The sequence below is a fragment of the Wyeomyia smithii genome, chromosome 2 (assembly GCF_029784165.1).
Source record: "Wyeomyia smithii strain HCP4-BCI-WySm-NY-G18 chromosome 2, ASM2978416v1, whole genome shotgun sequence".
Lineage (NCBI taxonomy): Eukaryota > Metazoa > Arthropoda > Insecta > Diptera > Culicidae > Wyeomyia > Wyeomyia smithii.
This window is the reverse complement of record NC_073695.1, coordinates 265,982,028-266,000,639: the sequence shown is the minus strand read 5'-3', so window position 1 is coordinate 266,000,639 and position 18,612 is coordinate 265,982,028. Positions and strand designations below refer to the sequence as shown.

At 40.2% G+C, this 18,612-nt stretch overlaps 2 protein-coding genes across 14 annotated transcripts in view; one reads left to right on the top strand and one right to left on the bottom strand.

Moving 5' to 3' along the window:
- Positions 1–221: 221 nt before the first annotated feature.
- On the top strand, positions 222–17,149 carry LOC129725752 (parkin coregulated gene protein homolog). The gene is made up of 4 exons (XM_055681917.1): positions 222–662; positions 754–1,035; positions 1,103–1,252; positions 13,923–17,149. The coding sequence occupies exons 1-4, from the start codon at positions 500–502 to the stop codon at positions 14,081–14,083; spliced, it is 756 nt and encodes a 251-aa protein (XP_055537892.1). The 5' UTR covers positions 222–499; the 3' UTR covers positions 14,084–17,149.
- LOC129725749 (cytochrome b5 reductase 4) overlaps positions 14,822–18,612 on the bottom strand; it is a 128,504-nt gene continuing 124,713 nt past the window's right edge. For 11 of the 13 annotated variants that reach the window (XM_055681914.1, XM_055681915.1, XM_055681909.1 and 8 more), the window contains exon 6: positions 14,822–16,266. In XM_055681914.1, the coding sequence (XP_055537889.1) occupies positions 15,924–16,266 (343 nt within the window). In that variant the 3' untranslated portion in view covers positions 14,822–15,923. The remainder of the gene's footprint in view (positions 16,267–18,612) is intronic. The other 2 variants (XR_008728165.1, XR_008728166.1) reach the window with 2 other exon arrangements.

Below are 18,612 nucleotides of genomic sequence, written 5' to 3'. Positions count from 1 at the left end.
TGCACATTAAATTTACGAGTCACCATTCGTCTCCACCAATGAGCTTTCTTGCATACATTATAAAAGCTTGCGTGCAACTTGAATCGCATAGATTTGGTGCCCACAGGCTCGTTCCGTCTGTGTGGTTTCCATGCCAAGTAACCAAACAAATGTGTAGCAATTTTTGTTACATCTCCTCCCCCTCCCTCGCTCCAATCGCTACCGTTCATAACAAAAATAAGGCTGCACTACTGCTCCAATCACCAGTCGGCTAGGAGTGCAGTTTTGATGTAAAAGCATTTTCTACTACCAAATTGTTTGTTGTGGTTACGTGTGTGCAAATTTAAAGTAGTTAAAGGCAAATTACTTTACATTAGTTCTATTCGGAAAAAAAGTTAAATAGTGTCAGCATATTTCGTGTCCTCAGAAAAAAGGAGGTCAATAAAAATCAGTTCCAATCTAGGTGCTTACGAGTGAAAGTTTTATTACATTGTGGTAACACAGGAGCAAACAAGTAAAAATGGCTACCAAGTCCTCGTCGGCCACGTTCGGACTCCATGCTCGGTCCTTTTCGGCCAAGAGAGCGATTAAAAGTGCTCCCAGTATACGACCAGTTCCAGCATTTTCGATCGAGTCACTGCAGAAGAACACATTCGTGATGGGCCCTCCCAAGGCGCAAAAACGTGCGTTTTTCATATCTTCTAGCACTTTCTAAGTGTTACCTTATCGTTATTTATTATTAAACAAGTTTGTTTCGTCGTTTTCCCCCAAAAGATAAATACATGATACAACCGAAGGCGACCTCTTTCCGGATGTACTACGACCGAGGGGATCTGCCCATCAAAATGGAATACCTGACTGGTGGTGACAAAATTGCCTGGACGGTCGACATCGACAAGCTGGACTACGGCCTCTATCTGCCGCTGTTCTTCGACGGTCTATCGGAAACGCGTCATCCGTACAAAACCTACGCCCGGCAGGGTGTGCAAGACCTTCTGTCCCATGGTGGCGATAAAATATATCCCGTCATACCGCAGCTAGTAATACCGATCAAAAGTGGGTGTTCCTTCTTCGATTGTTTGTTTGGCTTATCGTAAAAATTTATCTTACCTTCGATTCCCAGATGCCCTTAACACGCGTAATATCGAGGTCATGTGCGTTACTTTGAAAATCATCCAACAGCTTGTGATGGCGTCTGATTTGGTTGGTCCTGCCCTGGTGCCCTTCTACCGTCAGTTACTGCCGATGTTTAACGCTTACAAAGTCAGAAACAGTAAGTACGGAAACCGTGGAAGAGAGAGGTGTACACAAAATTAAAAAAGGGGGAAAGGGGGATTGGAAAATAGCGTGCGCTCAATGGTAAAGTTTTTCAGAGGCATTCGATGCTGCATTTTAAGGTAAAAGGGTTAGGGGAGGATTGTACAAAACGCACCAGTTAAGCATTTGCGCGATTTACAGCGCTTCTTATCATTTGCAAGCGACATTGAACGTGTGGTATGATTGTAGGATCTATATAATGCATGTTTATGACGAAGTTAATTCTAAAATACTCGATTTCGATGTTTTTTTTTCGGTAAAAATAACCATTGACTCCAAACAAGCGGTAAAAATTACCATTGACACCAAAACCAAAGCGCACCACAACAAAGACAGGAGCAGAAGGCTAACATATGACACTAGCAGAAATCAGCACGCGAAGTGAGAAGTTCTTGAAGTCTCAGAAGTAGAACCGAAGGCCATAGAATGTGCCCTACGTTGTCAAGCAATCTCGCGTAAGCACTTCTCAGTGCATTCTGCCCCAATTTAATTTTTGGTCGTTTTCAGGAGAAAGTTGACGAAAGTTAGTGAAATAAATTGAAATATTCATAGTATTATAAATTCCAAAAGTGTGAAGGTTGTTCCCCTAACCTTCACACTTTTGGAATTTATAATACTATGAATATTTCAATTTATTTGTCAGTCTTTTGTATTATTGACAAGTTAGTCATAAAAGCTTATTGAAAAATTCATGAATAAAGTAAGTATTTTAGTCATTATGGGCACTTTTTTATATGATAACTGTACTGCCGGTACCCGCATAACTGTCCCATACTGATTTTGGTCACTTTTGAGTTATCATCGGAAATCGACTTAATTGTTATCATATTTTCTGGAAAAAAATTAAAATTGATACTTTTGTATGGAAAAACATGAAAAAAATACCATGTTGTTTTTGTCCCATACAGTGCTGATAAAAGTCATTTTCCCCAGAAAAATTCTTCGAAAATTACAGCCAATCATTTTCAATGATCGCAGCACTCTTTCAGATACACTAGATTTTCGTCCTAGTAACGTGCTGTTATACTCAGATAAACTAGATCGCGCGCATCGTTCACGGTTACGGAATAAAATTTGACGACAAATCCAACCAAATGATCTTCACTTCAAAGCGAAAAAGAAAAACAAACAGTCCACTCAACTAAAATGAACCTCACCGAAACACTTTTTCACTGACACTGACCGATGCCTTGACAATCCTCGTTAACTGATAAACTGATTTTGTTGTCTTGCTTTCATAGCATGAAATATAATGAGGTGTTTTGACAGTTGACTTCCATGCAAAAAGCGGGAAGGGAGAACTCTGAGAGGATTGTAAAAAAATAACGTTTATGGATGCTTTTTTTCACTTTCACTCAAGAGTGTCAACAAATATCAACCCTGGTCCCATATTGAAAGTACCCGCATTACAGTCCCACTGCATAGTGGTAAAAACTGCAAACATATAATTTTGCTCCAGATTAGTGTATATCGGATTGTTTTAGGCATGTAGAAGTATGTCATTTAATTAACAAGACTAATGTTGTTTTTCTGTAGTACAATCTACGTTGCCAATGATACAGCCGGTTGCTGGTTGAATTTATATGTGATGGGACAAAATATACGAGTACTTTTCAAATGTACCCGCATATTTTGTGCCATTTTGTCCTTTTTTTCAACTTATACAACGTAAAATCAATTTCATCCATGTTTTTTTGTTCTCAACGATAAACTTGTGCTACCATGGAACTGTTATGGTCATTGGTTCTGGATGTAATTGCTGGAAATCCAAAAATTCACGGATAATATTGAATCACCGTTTTCTCAACATGTTGTTTTTCATTATGGGACAGTTATCCGGGTACCGGCAGTGTAGGAAAGCTGGGTTTTTATGAGAGAAGTGAAGAAATTCTTCACAAAAAGCCAACTGGTGCGTCTTGTACGGCTCTCCCCTATTGGTGTTTCGTCAAGCTTGGCTTTGCGTGACCCTGGTGCTGTTTGTTATTTTAGATGGCAGCTGCGAAAAAGGATTTTCCAAAGGTTTTGAAACACCGCGAACTGATTTTGTTTTCAAGCTTAGAATTATGCTATACTTTTCACATAAAAAAATCCTCTATCCCACAGAAAATATAAAATAGAAGGATTATATCTCGGTTGTTCTATAAACATCTGAACCTTTTCCGCTTAGTGAATCGGGTCTTTAGGGCCCGCTACTTAGTCCAATCTTGAATATGATTTTACGTTGGTTTTGATTTTAATATAGGGTCTAGTTAGGATGTCTAAAAAAAGACGATCAGTTGGTCAAAATTGTGTTTTTTTCAGTTGTTCAAAATTACGAAAGCTGATCAAGTGAAGGTTACGGATGCAAATGCTGGAATTGTTGACAGTGACGATGGATTATTTGAATTTATCACTTTGAAACGAAGCTAATTATTACCAGAATCCCGATTTGCATTTTTAAATTCGCATATTTAGCTTGTCACAAAATCACCATCATTATCAAAGTCTCTCGAAGAAAATTGAAATTTGAACGACAGTAATTTTGTATTGGAACAACGTAGAATGTACCTGGCCACGCCCAATGGAAATTAATTGAGGATTTTGGGAATGTCAGTTTGCTGTTACTAAAAACCGAGGAATCCTCTGCATCAACAAGTATCGTCAGAAGAAGTTAGTGTCAGTGGGAAGGTACTGATGTGGATCAGCCTCGGGTGGTAATGTGATTTTCAGTTGGAATCCGCGCTTGATATGAGTACGGTACTATCTCTGAGTATACAGCCACCGCGCTTGAAACGGTCACCATATAGAGGGCGGTCAAACTACCAAAATTCGAATTTCATATTCAAGAAGTTTTATTATAAAAAATCTTGTTAAATCTTTCATGGCACGTATGTTCGCATACAATTAACAGTTTATTATATTAGTTTCCTAAAACTGGAAGAGTAATGGATTTTAACCCCACAGAGCCTGCCGTAAATTACATGCAAAATATGTGGAATTTTCATAGTTTTGACCATCAAAAACTTTAAATGTAAGCACGTGTAAGCACAGTTGCTGATAGTGTGCTTAAGAATCCCACTTATGCCCTTTAATAATCTATTTAAAAAGTTTGCGAAAAATTTGCGTTTTTGTAGAAAGACATGATTGAAATTTTTCCCTTTTTTTGCATGTTTTGAATTTTTGGGTGACTTATTAACGAAATTATTCATATATCTTAGCAATTTGGCTCAAAACACATTACATTACTCGTTTGTATATATTGACGAGTAATTTTTGTTTTTTCGTAAAAATATTACATTTTCCCAACCGTTTTTGGAACTCTCCTCATACAATTCTCTCAACCGACTTTGAGTGTTTCAGCCGTCTTGGAAAGGGGGAAGATAGAGTTTCCAAAATACACAGATGATTGGTTCCTTGTTGGGAGTATTTCAGGGGTTGATCGAGGGCCACATTTAATGAAAAATAAAACTTTAACTAGATTAACTTTTGGGTTTCTTGAATACTCATCCCTAAGTGGCAATTCTACTAACTTTATTTGAAAGCTGAGCATTTTTCCTAGTAAATACAGCCTTTATATGTGTTGAGGATCTTAATAACGACGCGTGTGTACAGGGGGAAATAACTTTTTATTACTGACTGTGTTACTAGTTTATTTAATAACAACATATCTCTTATCCTTTAATTGAAAGTTAATGATAAATTTAAGCAGTATATCAAGTAACTAGCCAAGAGAATAATCATCAAAACGTTTAGGCCGCTTGACGATTTGTCCATTTCTGTTTGAAGTGTCACACTGTTTCCATAACGCCCGACCACTGTTGCTACTACTACTGATGACTCTTTTGCCCCGACTTTCTTGTCTCTCACTGTTTTGGCCTGATATTTATACACCTTGTTTCGATCTCGCAGTTGTTCGTCGTCATTGGCATCAGGCTGAAAATGCGGGATCACGTCCCGAAATCTCCTACATCAATTGCGCGGGCGCTACTCCTGTTATGGAATGCGGTGTTAGAGAGTACATGTATAAATATTCCTGGAGAGCTTCTTTCCAGTCTCTGCCTTGGTGTTTACTTATTTTGATCACTTTGAGGAAAGACCTGTTCTGACGCTCAACTTCCCCGTTTGCACTTGGCCAATAGGGAGTAGTATGGGTTAGTCTAATACCGTTGTCCACGCAATAATCCTGAAGCTCCAAACTAGAGAAGTTTTCGCATTATCAAAGGTCAATATATTTGGTAGTCCCATTCTAGTAAATATCATTTTTAGAAAACGAATGACATCGCCTGATGTAGTTGATTTCATAGGTTCTGCCACCACAAAGCGACTATACAAATCGATTAGAACAAATACAAAGAAACTGTCAGGTAGGGGGCCCTAAAAAGTCACCAGAGAGGTGATACCAAGCAGTTGTAGGTAATTCACGAACGCGTAGCGGTTCAGGTTTATCGCACTGACCAACAAGCTGACATTCGAAACATTCTTTGCATATTTTCTCGGCTGCTGTATCGATACCGGGCCACCAAACTGCGACTCTCAACCTTCGCTTCATCTTTTCGCGACCAGGATGACCGGTATGTGCCAAGCATAATATCGCATCGCGTAAGCATAGCGGTACACAAGTTTTATTTCTACGCAGCAAAATTTCACCGACGACACACAACTCGCTTTGAAACGGTGCGTATCCTTTAATGGTATCATCCCATTTGTTAAGCTGTAGTGTTGCCTTTACTTTCTGAATTCCTTCATCTTCGCGCGAAGTTCGGATAATTTCAGCCATTGCTACTGCCACCGGTCTACTTGCCTCCACTATAGCGCATAACTCAGCTTCTGATTTTCTATCAAAAGTTTTGCTGTTCAAAATTTCCGCCAGTCTCGAAAGCGGGGCTGCTATGTTGATTTCACCAGGAACGTGAAGAATAGTGTAACGAAATGCTTGCATCCTTAACACCCACCGTTCTTGTCGCGGATTGGGAGTTGAAGTCATTTTAAAAATATTAATTAGCGGCTTATGATCTGTGAGTACGACGAAATCTAGACCGGTGAGGTACATTCGGAAGCGTTCCGATGCCCAAACGATTGCTAATGCCTCCTTATCAAGGGTTGAGTACTTTTTCTCTGTTTTCGACAGGCTCTTGCTAGCGTAGCTGATGACACGAGATCTTCCGTTGGAAGTCTGTAATAAAACTGCTCCTAGCCCGTTGTCACTAGCATCTGTAAAAAGTGTGGTCCTATGTTTTGGGTTATAGTAACCGAGGTACTGGGGGTTGGACAGGGTAGCTTTAATTTTCTCGAAGCAACGTTTCCTTTCGTTAGTCCAAACAAACTTATTACCTTTAACAGTCATTTCTCGCAGCGGTGCTGATGTGTCTGAGAGCTTTGGGATAAACCTGCCAAGAACTAGGCCTAAAAAGCTGCGCATTTCTACAGAATTCTGGGGAGGCCTTAATGACTGAATAGCGTTCATTTTATCATTTGTTGGTAAAATTCCTTTCTCGGACAAAGTGTGACCCATAAAATCAACGGACGTTTTACAAAACTTGCCTTTTTTTCATATTGACTGTCAACCCAGCTGCTCTCAGTCTGTCTAAAACGGATTTGAGCTTTGAATCATGTTCTTCTTTGGATTTAGCATATACGAGGATGTCATATATGAAAACTTTAACTCCTCTTAGGCCTTTTAACGCCTGCTCGATTTCCCGTTCGAAAATTTCGGCAGCGCAACTCATGCCGAACATGAGTCTTTTGTATCGATAATACGCGTTAGGAGTTACAAACTTAGTAATTTCTCGTGATGCAGGAGCCAGTTCGATTTGATGAAAAGCTTTTACCAAATCGTTTTTGCTAAAATACTTGCATCCATCCAAGTGCGGCATTATTTCCTCGAATGTTGGCAACGGTTGACGTTCTGGGATGATAGCTTCGTTAGCACTCTAACTCAATTTCTTCTCTACTAGTTCTTGTAGCGGAATAGGCAATCGTCGGCATGGTTGTTGTACCGGTAAGACACTGTCGTTAAGTTGTATATTTATTTGCACATTTTTCAATTTTCCCACCCGTGGTTCCTTGTCTTTAACGCTAAAAACTTCGCCACGAATTTCAAGAACCCCTAGGTCCATTGATGTTTGCTTACTCAACAAATTATCGCCGTTTTCGCTATCTACCACATAAATTTCCCGTTCAACGCTCTTCGTACGCGTTGCAATAACCGCCTTTATGACTCGGTGAATTTTATTTTTCCGTCTCCGTACACCCGAAGACGATTTCGAAATTTGGCCACTTCGTGGAACTTGCAACCGTTACGTTTTAAGACTTTCCATGTTTTGCGACTGATGACATTTACGTATGCACCAGAATCTATCACCCAGTTTATTTTAGCTCCGCCTGTGAAGCACGTCACTTTTTCGTGATTCGAGCCCATAGTGTAGATCTGCTTAATGTTATTTTCGCTGCTTGAATCATCCGAATCGCTGCTGACATCCGAATCACTGCTTTCCTCTCCAAAACGATGTACTTGCATTACACTCTTTTTGTTTGATGTTGTGGAAAGTTTTGAGCTCGATTTTGTTTTACACATTTTACGAAAGTGTCCGACGATTTTACATTTGTCACAAGATTTGTTTCTCGCGGGACAACTTTTGTCGTTCGCAAAATGACCGGAGTTTCCACAGCGAAAACATACATCCTTTTTTTTATTGTTTTTCTCACGAAGCTAATAGTGCCATCGTCCGTAGTCACACTACTCTTTTTCATTTCAATTTTGTTTCGCTGTATCGTTTCCAGGATTCTAGCTTCTTCTATGATTTCACTGACCAGCATAAGCTTCTTTTTTAAAATTACCTCACGGAGGTCGTCAGAATGAGAATTGTCGAACACTTGCTCTGTTATTCGCATGTCTAGTACTGCACCATACTCACACAGACGGCCCTGTTCCCGAAGGCGGCCTACGAACTTTTCTACGGATTCGTCCTCTTTTTGCTTCAAGTTGCGAAACACGAAACGGTCGTACGGAACGCTCGCTAAGGGCGCAAAGTAATTATCTAGAAGCTTGACTGCTTCGCGGTAAACATCGGATCCCTGGGGCGGTGCAGCGTCATGATTGTCCAGTTCATAGAATATATCTTGGACTTGGGTTCCAGCAAAATGTAGCAGATACGACTTTTTTCGAGAAGGAAGAGCGATGCAGTTAACGTCTAAAAACAGTTCTAATGATCGCTTCTATCTCCGCAAACGGGTGCCGATTGACGAAACATCCGATGTATCGAAAGGTAGCAATGTAGCTTTGTTGTTTTCCATTTATTTGGCCTTTTTACGTCCTACCTCGTGTTGCAAACTTTGAGGTTATGTGCACTCACTGACGTAGTTACTACGTAATTTTCAATGAACACGGCGTTTTATCACCGTAACCCCACAGTTACTGAATGGTACCGTTTCCTCCAGAGCGAATTTAATCTTCCTTTTTGCAGAATTGGTCGAATTTCTATCCTCCACGCGTGTGTATAGGAGGAAATAACTTTTTATTACTGACTGTGTTGCTAGTTTATTTAATCACAACAATATGTTTGAACAAATGTATAAAATAACATTTTGAAAGTAAAAATGTTCAAATGTTCTCACAAAAAAACGTGGTTAACATTATTGTTATTTGAGCTCAAAAAACAAAATTCATCGAACATTACTCTACAGTTCGTTCTTCGACACCGACTCTCTATCTGCTTTAGTTTTTGAGTAATTACAATTTTATTGCAGGTGGAGAACCACCAACATAAAACTGGCAGATGAACCACAAATTCTTGAAATCGCTCGCAAAAATTCGCTGAATAGTTGATAAATAAACAAAGACATCTATTAGATTTGAAATCTGGCAAAATTATATGCATTCAAAGTCCACAAATTTATAAAAATTGGAAAAAAATCTGATATTCCATGTTCAATATAATTTTTTGAAATTATCCATTGATGCGGAACTAAACTCTCGCTATTTGTCAATAGATGGAGCTAGCAGTCAGTGTTGGTCGATTTTGACATATCTAAAACGTGAGGCTAACATCTCAACAGATGTGTAAACGAGATATCATATCACCGACCGCCTCTTTTCATGCATCTTTATCTTACTGCTGACAGCGGGCACAAATTAATTTGAGCCCAGGGCATGAGTTCATTGTCATTCACTGTTACTCGGTATAGGGGTGCCAATGGCGAAATGGGGGCTGAAACGCATCGAAAATTAAAAAAGGACTGCGGAATCGCTGGCTCTATCAAGTCTCCTAGCTAATTAGCCAACTATCCTGGAGACTGGTAGTTAGCTAACACTGGGGTGTCGGGGGCCAACCTGTCGCCTGCTTTGCAACTCTAGAACTTTTTGAGAGGCGGCTGCATAAACCGCCCTCCAGATGTTTGGGTCTTCACACATCCTCCGAACTAGGTTGTCCGGAGTAGTGTCTGGCCCGCTCACTACCATCATGTCGCTCCGCGCACGCGCAAAACCAGGACATACGAAGAAGAGTAGTGTCTTCCGTATCCACCTGTGTAGATACGGCCCGAACTTGTGTAGATACTGCCTGAAGTAGCTATGACCTGACAGGATGTCAGGTGAAAGTTAACTTCTCCATGGCGCTTCCTGACCCATCCGGATACCACCGGAACAAGTCGGTGCGTCCATCTACCCTTCGCGGAATCGGACCATTCCTGCTGCCATCTGATCATCGAGAATGCTCTTTTTGTACCTCATATGCCTCTTGTGTCACGTTGGTCGAAGCATTCTACTTCCTCCCTAATGGCTATACTGATAGGCATCATGCCGGTTAGGACGCAGATTGCGTCGTATGACACTGTACGAAACGCACTCGCAACCCTCAGGCTCGTGAGCCTGTAGGTACATTCCAGTTTACCACGATAACTGTTACTGTACTTAGCGCTTTGGATCACACTGGGCCCCCATACCTAGTTTTGGACGAAACCACGCTAGCAAGAAGTTTCGCTTGCTGCCATTCAACGCTGAGTTATTCGACATCTTTCGAGATAGTGCTGCAATAGCCGTTGACGCCCTCTTGCAAATATAGTTGACGTGACTCTTAAATGTGAGTTTGACGTCAACCATAACCCCCAAGAGCTTCAAAGATCGCTTTGAGGTAATGGTGCAGTCTTCGACTCCAATCACCGCCTGTTGCTCTGATTTGCGGTGATTCACAACCGTGACTTCCGTCTTATGTTGCACTAACTCCAGTTTCCTGGAATACATCCAGATTTCGACCTTGCGTATACAGTGCGCGGCCGTCAACACGAACTTCTCGATTGACTCGCCGTAGACCATCAGCTTATGTCGTCTGCAAAGCCGACGATCACAACTCGTACAGGGAACTTGAGTTTCAACATCCCGTCGCACATGACATTCCACAACACCGGTCCCAGGATAGAATCTTGCGGAACTCCTGCGGTAGTTGGGATCACGGTGTTCCAAATACCGTTATAATAAAATAAAATACGCTATTAAAACTGGTAATGTCAGTTGGTTTGTATCACTGTCCTGCACTTCTGAACCAAATTTGAAAATCATCGTTGGACTATTTTTTGAGTTACTTACACCCTTTTAAAGTTTTGGGAAGAATTTCTCATACAAATATACTCAAACAATCCTTCCAAAACGAACATAAATCATAGTAGGTATTGTTTTGCAGGCAACGTATGCCCATTGACGACCTTTCTGGAAGATTTGAGCTGTGTTAGGACCATCAGAAAATTGTTCGAAATAAAAAACCCCGGGTAAAATGGCCATTTGTCAATCTAAACCAAAAAATAACATCATTTGAACGCCACCACCTACGGCGTTAGGCCCGTTAGCTCCATGGATAACAGATCGACCATCTGGGTGAACCTTTCGGTAGACCAACGTCGCGGAGCATAGCAACTGCAGTAGAACACTCCGTTCATCTTGGCAACTACGTACCTCCTGAGATTGAGACAACCTCCTGATCCGGGAACTTGCTCGTCGCACATATGGCCGCCATACTGGACCTATCCGCGACCCGGTTACCGTTTCCGGGAGGGATGCGGTGAGGGTTCCGATATGATGGCGATGTCCGACAACGACTCGATGGCTGCTTGGTGTAGCAGCTGCTGGGCCGCGAAGTAATGGTTCAGGTTCAGTTGCGTCACCCTTACGCCCGTGGTTTCGCAACTGGCTTACCGGCTAGGCACCTGGGGCCTCCCATAAAGTGTTTAGCATCCCGTTTTCCGGAACATACCATACTTGGGAGACTCTCCACAGTCCTTCGCTTTATGGCCTGCACCTCCACATCGTCTGCACAACTGGCTCCTATCGGGCCGCTTGCAGGTCCAGGACTTATGTCCTCCCCAAAAGCACCGGAAGCAAATGTCCGGTTGCTGTAGTATACTCAGAGAGCATACAGACCATTCGACCTTCAACTTGCTTTCTTTCAGGGCCAGGTTAGCGTCCGCCGACGGTAGTCGGAAGTTAGCTACGTGGGTCCCCGCCGAACCTTTGCGGGGGCGGATCGACTCCTTTGCCACCTCCACCCCGAACTTCGCTTTGAGGACTTGTGCAATGTCGCATCCCTCGGTGATTTATTATTATTATTATTATTATTATTATTATTATTATTATTTATTCGTCTAGTAGTGTAAAGGTTGACCTTTTTAATTTAACTACTTCCGATTGAACTTTCGTCTCTCAATCATTTTTATGTGTTAATTTATTGTTTAACCTAACCCAATCTTTCAAAGCGTGATTCCAGAAATTCAAACAGTCTCTCTTGAACATTACCTCCGATGCAGAACTTTTTACTCTGGCGGGCAACATATTCAAGCTAACGATTTCATCCAGGGTTTTAAGCTGGACAGTCACCTCAAGGTGAGTGCCCGCACTTGCACCTCCTTCCCTAGGATCTGGATGCTGGCGAGTCGATCGCAAAGGTCGAGCTGACGGTCGCGCACTGCATACGCAAGCTCAAAGACTACATGCACTCCAGGAAACTGGAGTTAGCGCACCAGAAGACGGAGGTCACAGGTTAGTGAGCGGGTCAGACACTGCTGCGTACAACTTAGTTCGGAAGATGCGCGATGGCTCGGACCTCTGGAGGCGGTTTATGCAGTCGCCTCTCAGACAGTCCTGGAGCTACAACGTGTGTGGCATCGAGTGCTGGGCCGACGGCAGATCCAGCCAGTACACCGCGTTTTCGCTCGTATGGTATTTCTTGAACTTACGGTAGGCACTTCTTACTATAAATTTCCCCGTTCACAGTCAGTCCGGAGCGAAAAAAGAGCGGCTTTGATATCCCCTTATTGCTGATTGTCAGCCACAGCAGCACCTTCATGGAGAACTTGGTGTGTCAAATGAACTTCTCCTCGGAGCTTACTTCCTTCGTGGAGGAAGTAAAATACGAAGTGCCCTGCCAGTCGTTGCCATCCATGTTCGCCAAATAATTTTCACAGTTTGACCGATGGCACCAACCTCCTCACCAAGCTTTTCCATCGGTCAGCATCCTTTAAAGCTTCTTATCGCTTAGGGTCGTCGGAGCCGGGTTTTTTTCGATGATTTGCTTGTTCAATAGTGCCAAAATATTGTAGATGCTGAAATGGGCGTATTAGGCGTCCACAAAGTGTCGCACGAGATCCGTTTTTGACGCGGTGGGGTACCGTTCTTTGAACGCACACACTTTTGAAGTGGTTTCACTGTTTTTGCCATCAAGGTTAGAGTACGAGGTAAATTTATTCGGCTGACTTATGGGTTACTATGATTGGTCCTGCATGGGTGGTTCCGCTAGTGCGTGTCCCAAAAAAAAATCGATGCTAGAAAAGTCAAGATGCTGTTCTAAATTGTAAGATAATGTCATTTATAGCATTTTTGTAGAACATTTCGACTTAAAAAAAATGTTTTCAGGTTGCCCAAACGTGATTTATGAAAAAATGACTTTTTTACGCTACAAACCCACTCTTTTTTCACTTTTTACAATTCTGGTCGATTCCTACATTTTTCCATATATTTTTTTATTTCTACGGGATTGTTTTTGAATATATTTTGCGTGGTACAGTTCAGCATTGCATTCAGTTTTTTGATTCCCAGATATTATAATAAATATTCAACTCAGACTCAGTGAAATCCTGAGGGATGTTTATCCAGGAAAATAAATAATCGCCATTAAGAAGGGCGAAGACTGGCACAAGGGACATACGAGGTACCAGAAAATTATTCTCGATGATTAGGTGGCAGGGGGAATGGTCAAATTCCGCGAGAGATAGACGCACCCACGAGTTATTCCGGTGCACATTGGTCCAGAAAGGCAAAAAAGTGGAGTCATGATATCAATACTTTTCCTTGAAGTCAAGTTGAAGCGTTTATAACTCTTGTAGGTTCTTTTTGTCCCAATCCACCAATATTAGAGTACGGCGAGCATGTGTTACAGCAGGTTTCCATATATTAAAAATACTAACTTTTCTATGTTAAGAGATAGAATTATAGAGCATACGGTATCTTCATAAGATTCTAGTTTAATCGTTTCTCTTGCAAATTTTAGTCCAGTGTTATCCATACCTGAGTGAAACGTGCAAAATCAACTCGTTCACTGTGACGGAAATTTTCACCCCGGCGAGCTTATGAATACACCTTTCGTGTCTTTTTTTTGTCCCCCCAGTAAATTCCGGCGATGCGATCGACTATGGCCAGAAGAACAACATGAACGTGGGAGACCTGATTGACGAGACCCTTCAGGTGCTGGAACGTCACGGCGGCGAGGATGCCTTCATCAACATCAAGTATATGGTTCCCACGTACGAGTCGTGCTATTTGAACTAGGATGATTAGGGCAACAGGCAAGGGGTTTATTGGGCGGAACGACTCATACCCAAAAACCGCTTCGATGCAGTGTAGAGTGGTTCAAACCCGGTTCGACTAATGATGGCGGCATTTGGTCGCGCTTGAACCAGTGATGCTGCGTAACGCAATAGGAAAGAAGGCAAGTTGATTTTCATTCACCTGGTGGCAGTCGGTTGTAGCTAGAAAAGTGCCAAATTAGTAAAGTAAACTAGCTTCGGAGGCTGCTGGCAGGATAGTCTGCCAGATGCAAATGGAAATACCGTCATCTCATAATTAGAAAATAATTAGCTTTGGTGGAAAGTGAAAACAAAAATTACAGCTGATTAATTACTGAGACTAATGATAACACTAAACCAATTCGCTTGTTTTTTCATGTTAGCACGTTTTTGAAACTCACCTTAACTATTCTAAAAAATGCTAAGTTTGTTGTAGCTGGGAATCAGTTACTGTTGATTAATGTCGATGACATATTAAATTATGTTGCCTCAAAACTAGCTAGATTAGTAACTGTAATACTGAATTAAAGCAATACTAATTTAACTTATGCGAAGGCTTAGTATGATTGAGTAGAAAAGATGATTATTACATATTGGTGAGTTCAAAATTTTACGAAGGAACTCTTTCAAAACCTTTTTTTTTGGGTTGCGGAAATGTAATATGTCATATATTAAAATGTACCAACGGACTCTTTTAATGTAGATAAAAAATGGATTAAACTACTTGAAAGTAAATATATTTGTTTCGCTTAGCTCTAAAATTTCTCTGTACCTTTACATGATCCGATTTTATTTCTATTTGTTGTAGAACGTGTCGTTAGGATTTTTTTTGCACATGAATCCATGACAACCCACTTTAAAGATATTCGTACCTTCGAGAATTTATTTACATTTTTCAGGTATTAGGTTACCATATTTACGCATGTGAGAGAACTATTCAAACAAAGAAACTTATTCGGTTTTCCTTCTCTCTTTGGAACAATTTTTTTCTTTTTCTTGCCAGTTACAAGATGTTAAATGAAATAAATTGGTTGATATAATAGAAATTTGATAAAATACATAAATTTTGTTTCACATATCTATTACCCTTTGTTGAAGCAGAAGGTGACTTTTGCGATTTCCACTTTGGCAATAGACTAGCGCCAATAACAAATGGCGACCGGAAATTGAACATATCGAGTGATGGCTTTATTGCAGCGGAAACGTAAGACAATAAACGAAAGGCCACTATGCTGTTGCTGCTGCCCCCACCATCGGACTTTCTTCGTTAATTTTCACTAATGGTTTTTCCGGCCACGAAATATCGATTAGGATGTGGTGAAATTTCAATTAAGTTAGGTAAACATTTGACTAGCTAGCTTACGGCTGTGTGCCGCGGGTGTATGGGAATGTGGAAAGTTAGGACGAGTGCAAAATTTATTTACTTTTTGTTTGGTCGACGTCGCGTGTCCGGGAACTTTTAATTTATGATAGCATCAGGTTGATATTTTTTTAATTAGATTTCTTTGTTTTCTGTACCGGTTGAAGGTAGTTAGTCTGTTTGTTTTTTATGTGATTGGTGATCGATTAGTTTATTCAGGGTGGAAAAGTCGGTAGTCGGCATGCAGCAGTTCCACGTTGTAAGTAACTCTAAAAGGAAAACATTAACAGTAATTCACTGTAGCGATTTACGGATTATCCATCTTCTGCTCAGTACATACACGAGAGAACGTACCATTCAGGCTGGCTACGGCTTTTACGGTTCAGCGTAGACGCAAAGGAGATGATGGCCTGATCAGTTTTTCTTTTTCATCAATCCACTCTTCTCACCCTCCTGCCTCCGTTTAACCCTGGAAGCTGTGGAAATGTGCCATGTTATGACCGGCTTGTTCCAAATACTGACAGCACAGCTCGTTGAAAGCTTTCGGGCCGCACAGGCAAACGTAGGTCGCGTACAGCGGGGAATCGACGTTGGTGAGCCGTTGTGCGATTTCGATTGATATTCGTCCTGACGCCAGCTTTACACTCCGGTGGCTGGTGGACGGCGGAGTTGAGGAGGGGGAGGAGTTTGTATCGTTTGCCATCGTGTCCGGTGCAGTTGATCCATCCGAAGACTCGTCCACTAGATTTGACGGTTGTACTGGCTCGACTGGGGATGACGCCGAAAGGAAGTGAAGCACAGTCAGCCTGGACGGACGGATGCAGATCCCGGATCGGTGCGATGATTGACGTGGGATGAACGGTGTGCGTGAAAAGAGCAATAAATAAACGTTATTGTAGCGTTGTTGAAAGCGGGTGAATCTGTGCTTTTGCAGGATATACCAGGGAATAGGTTTTGTGCGGTTTCTTTCTCATATTGCTTGTAGTATGATATACTTTGTTTGTTGTCATATCCTGCTGAGATTGAAAAGTACCGCGCGGCTAAAAACTCAAAACCAAGCTCAAACTCAAGCGAAATTTAGGAAGTTTATGCAGGAAAATAAGAGTTTATTAGAATTTACGAACCAATACAAAGAACAGATGCCAGAAATCGATTTTTTTTGCAAAAGAAAGCAAATAGAACGAAAATTATTTAGAAAGGTAAAAAATAATAAAAGAAATAATTGCATAAAAAATCAGTGTGAACATGCAAGAGTATGAAATTGAATAAATATCTTGAAAATATTACACAAAAACAAATTTCAGAAGAATATCTTATGTATCAAAAATTAAATAAATGTTGTAATAATTTATTGTAATAAACATGAACTAATAAATGAATGTCAATAAATAGAAATATAAGAAAACGCCAAAAAAAAAAAAAACTTCGTAAAAGTTTTAAAATGTCAAAGAAGGTCCAAAATTTGGGAAAACTAACATGTCAATATGTTGAAGTCGAAAAATTAGAAATATGGGTCATTCCATACGAAGTGTACATGCCACTTAGACACGACCATCACAGATTTTGTTCAAAGTTGGGGGAATTATTCTTCTACTGTCTCTTTGGAAAAATTCCAATTTTGGTATCGATTTGAATACCCCCCGCTCTCCAGGACCCCCCTCTTTATTGCAAAGTCGCGCAATTTTTGTCAAAAATCTCTTTTTTCTTTTTCTTACAATTCGTAGACGTAAAATGTCCGAAAAATACTGATAGATGATTTTTGAGGGGAACAAACCAAGGAATCCAGAAAAAATACAAGTTTTGACCGGAAGTGTTGCCAGATGAACTATTTTTGTATTTGAAAACTAAATTTACATTTTCACCAAATGCAGCCATTTTTATTTTAAATTTGATAATTTCATCGTGTTCCATGGAAAATTCACATAAGAAACAACTATCATCCCGAGGTAATATGAGCCAATCTCGAGATATTACATTTTTACGAAAAAAGTTGTTAACTTCGTAATTAATTTTTTTTACAATTTCTAGACGTAAGACACCCGGAAAATAGTGATAGGTGAATTTTGAAGAAAATTAATCGAGGAATCCAGAAAAAATATTATTTTTGACCGAAAGTGTTGCCAGAAAGATTATTTTTGTATTTTAAAACTAAATTTGCATTTTTCGGCAAATGCAGCTAATTTTATTTTAAATTTGATGGTTCCAAAGTGTTTCTCAGAAAATTCTACGTAAGAAACACTTATCAACCCGTGGTAATATGAGCCAACCTTGAGATATAACATTTTTACTAAAAATAAATTACGAAACTCAGAACTATTTTCGTAAAAATGCTATATCTCGAGATTGGCTCATATTACCTCTGGGTGATAAGTGTTTCTTACGTAAAATTTTCCAAGAAATGTGATAAAACCATCAAATTTGAAATAAAATTAGTTGCATTTGCCGAAAAATGCAAATTTAGTTTTAAAATACAAAAATAATCTATCTGGCAACACTTCCGGTCAAAAATAATATTTTTTCTGGATTCCTTGGTTAATTTTCTTCAAAATTCACCTATCACTATTTTCCGGGTGTCTTATGTCTAGAAATTGTAAAAAAAATTAATTACGAAGTTAACAACTTTTTTCGAAAATATGTAATATCTCGAGATTGGCTCATATTACCTCGGGATGATAGTTGTTTCTTATGTGAAATTTTCCAAGGAACACAATAAAATTATCAAATTTAAAATAAAAATGGCTGCATTTGTCGAAAAATGTAAATTTGGTTTTCAAATACAAAAATAATTTATCTGGCAACACTTCCGGTCAAAACTTATATTTTTTCTGGATTCCTTGGTTTATTTTCTTCAAAAATCATCTATCAGTATTTTTCGGACATCTTACGTCTATGAATTGTAGGAAAAAGAAAAAAGAGATATTGAACAAAAAATGCGTAACATTGCAATAAACAGGAGGGTCCCACAGAGCGGGGGGTATTTCAATCGACACCAAATTTGGGATTTTTCCAAAGTGACAGAAGATGAATAATTCTCTCAACTTTGAGCAAAATCTGTGATGGTCGTGTCCAAGTTTGTGCTTTTTCGTGGTCACTTCGTATGGAATGACCCATATCTGTAAATGTTGAAAAGGCAAATTGGTAAGCAAAAATGG

What these genes read in the sequence shown, in the direction of transcription:
- LOC129725752 (XM_055681917.1), top strand. Translation starts at nt 500, where the DNA reads ATGGCTACCAAGTCCTCGTCGGCCACGTTCGGACTCCATGCTCGGTCC. An exon ending in CCCTCCCAAGGCGCAAAAAC is followed by an intron (nt 663 to 753) that starts GTGCGTTTTTCA and finishes TTCCCCCAAAAG; the next exon opens with ATAAATACATGATACAACCG. An exon ending in CGCTTACAAAGTCAGAAACA is followed by an intron (nt 1,253 to 13,922) that starts GTAAGTACGGAA and finishes TTGTCCCCCCAG; the next exon opens with TAAATTCCGGCGATGCGATC.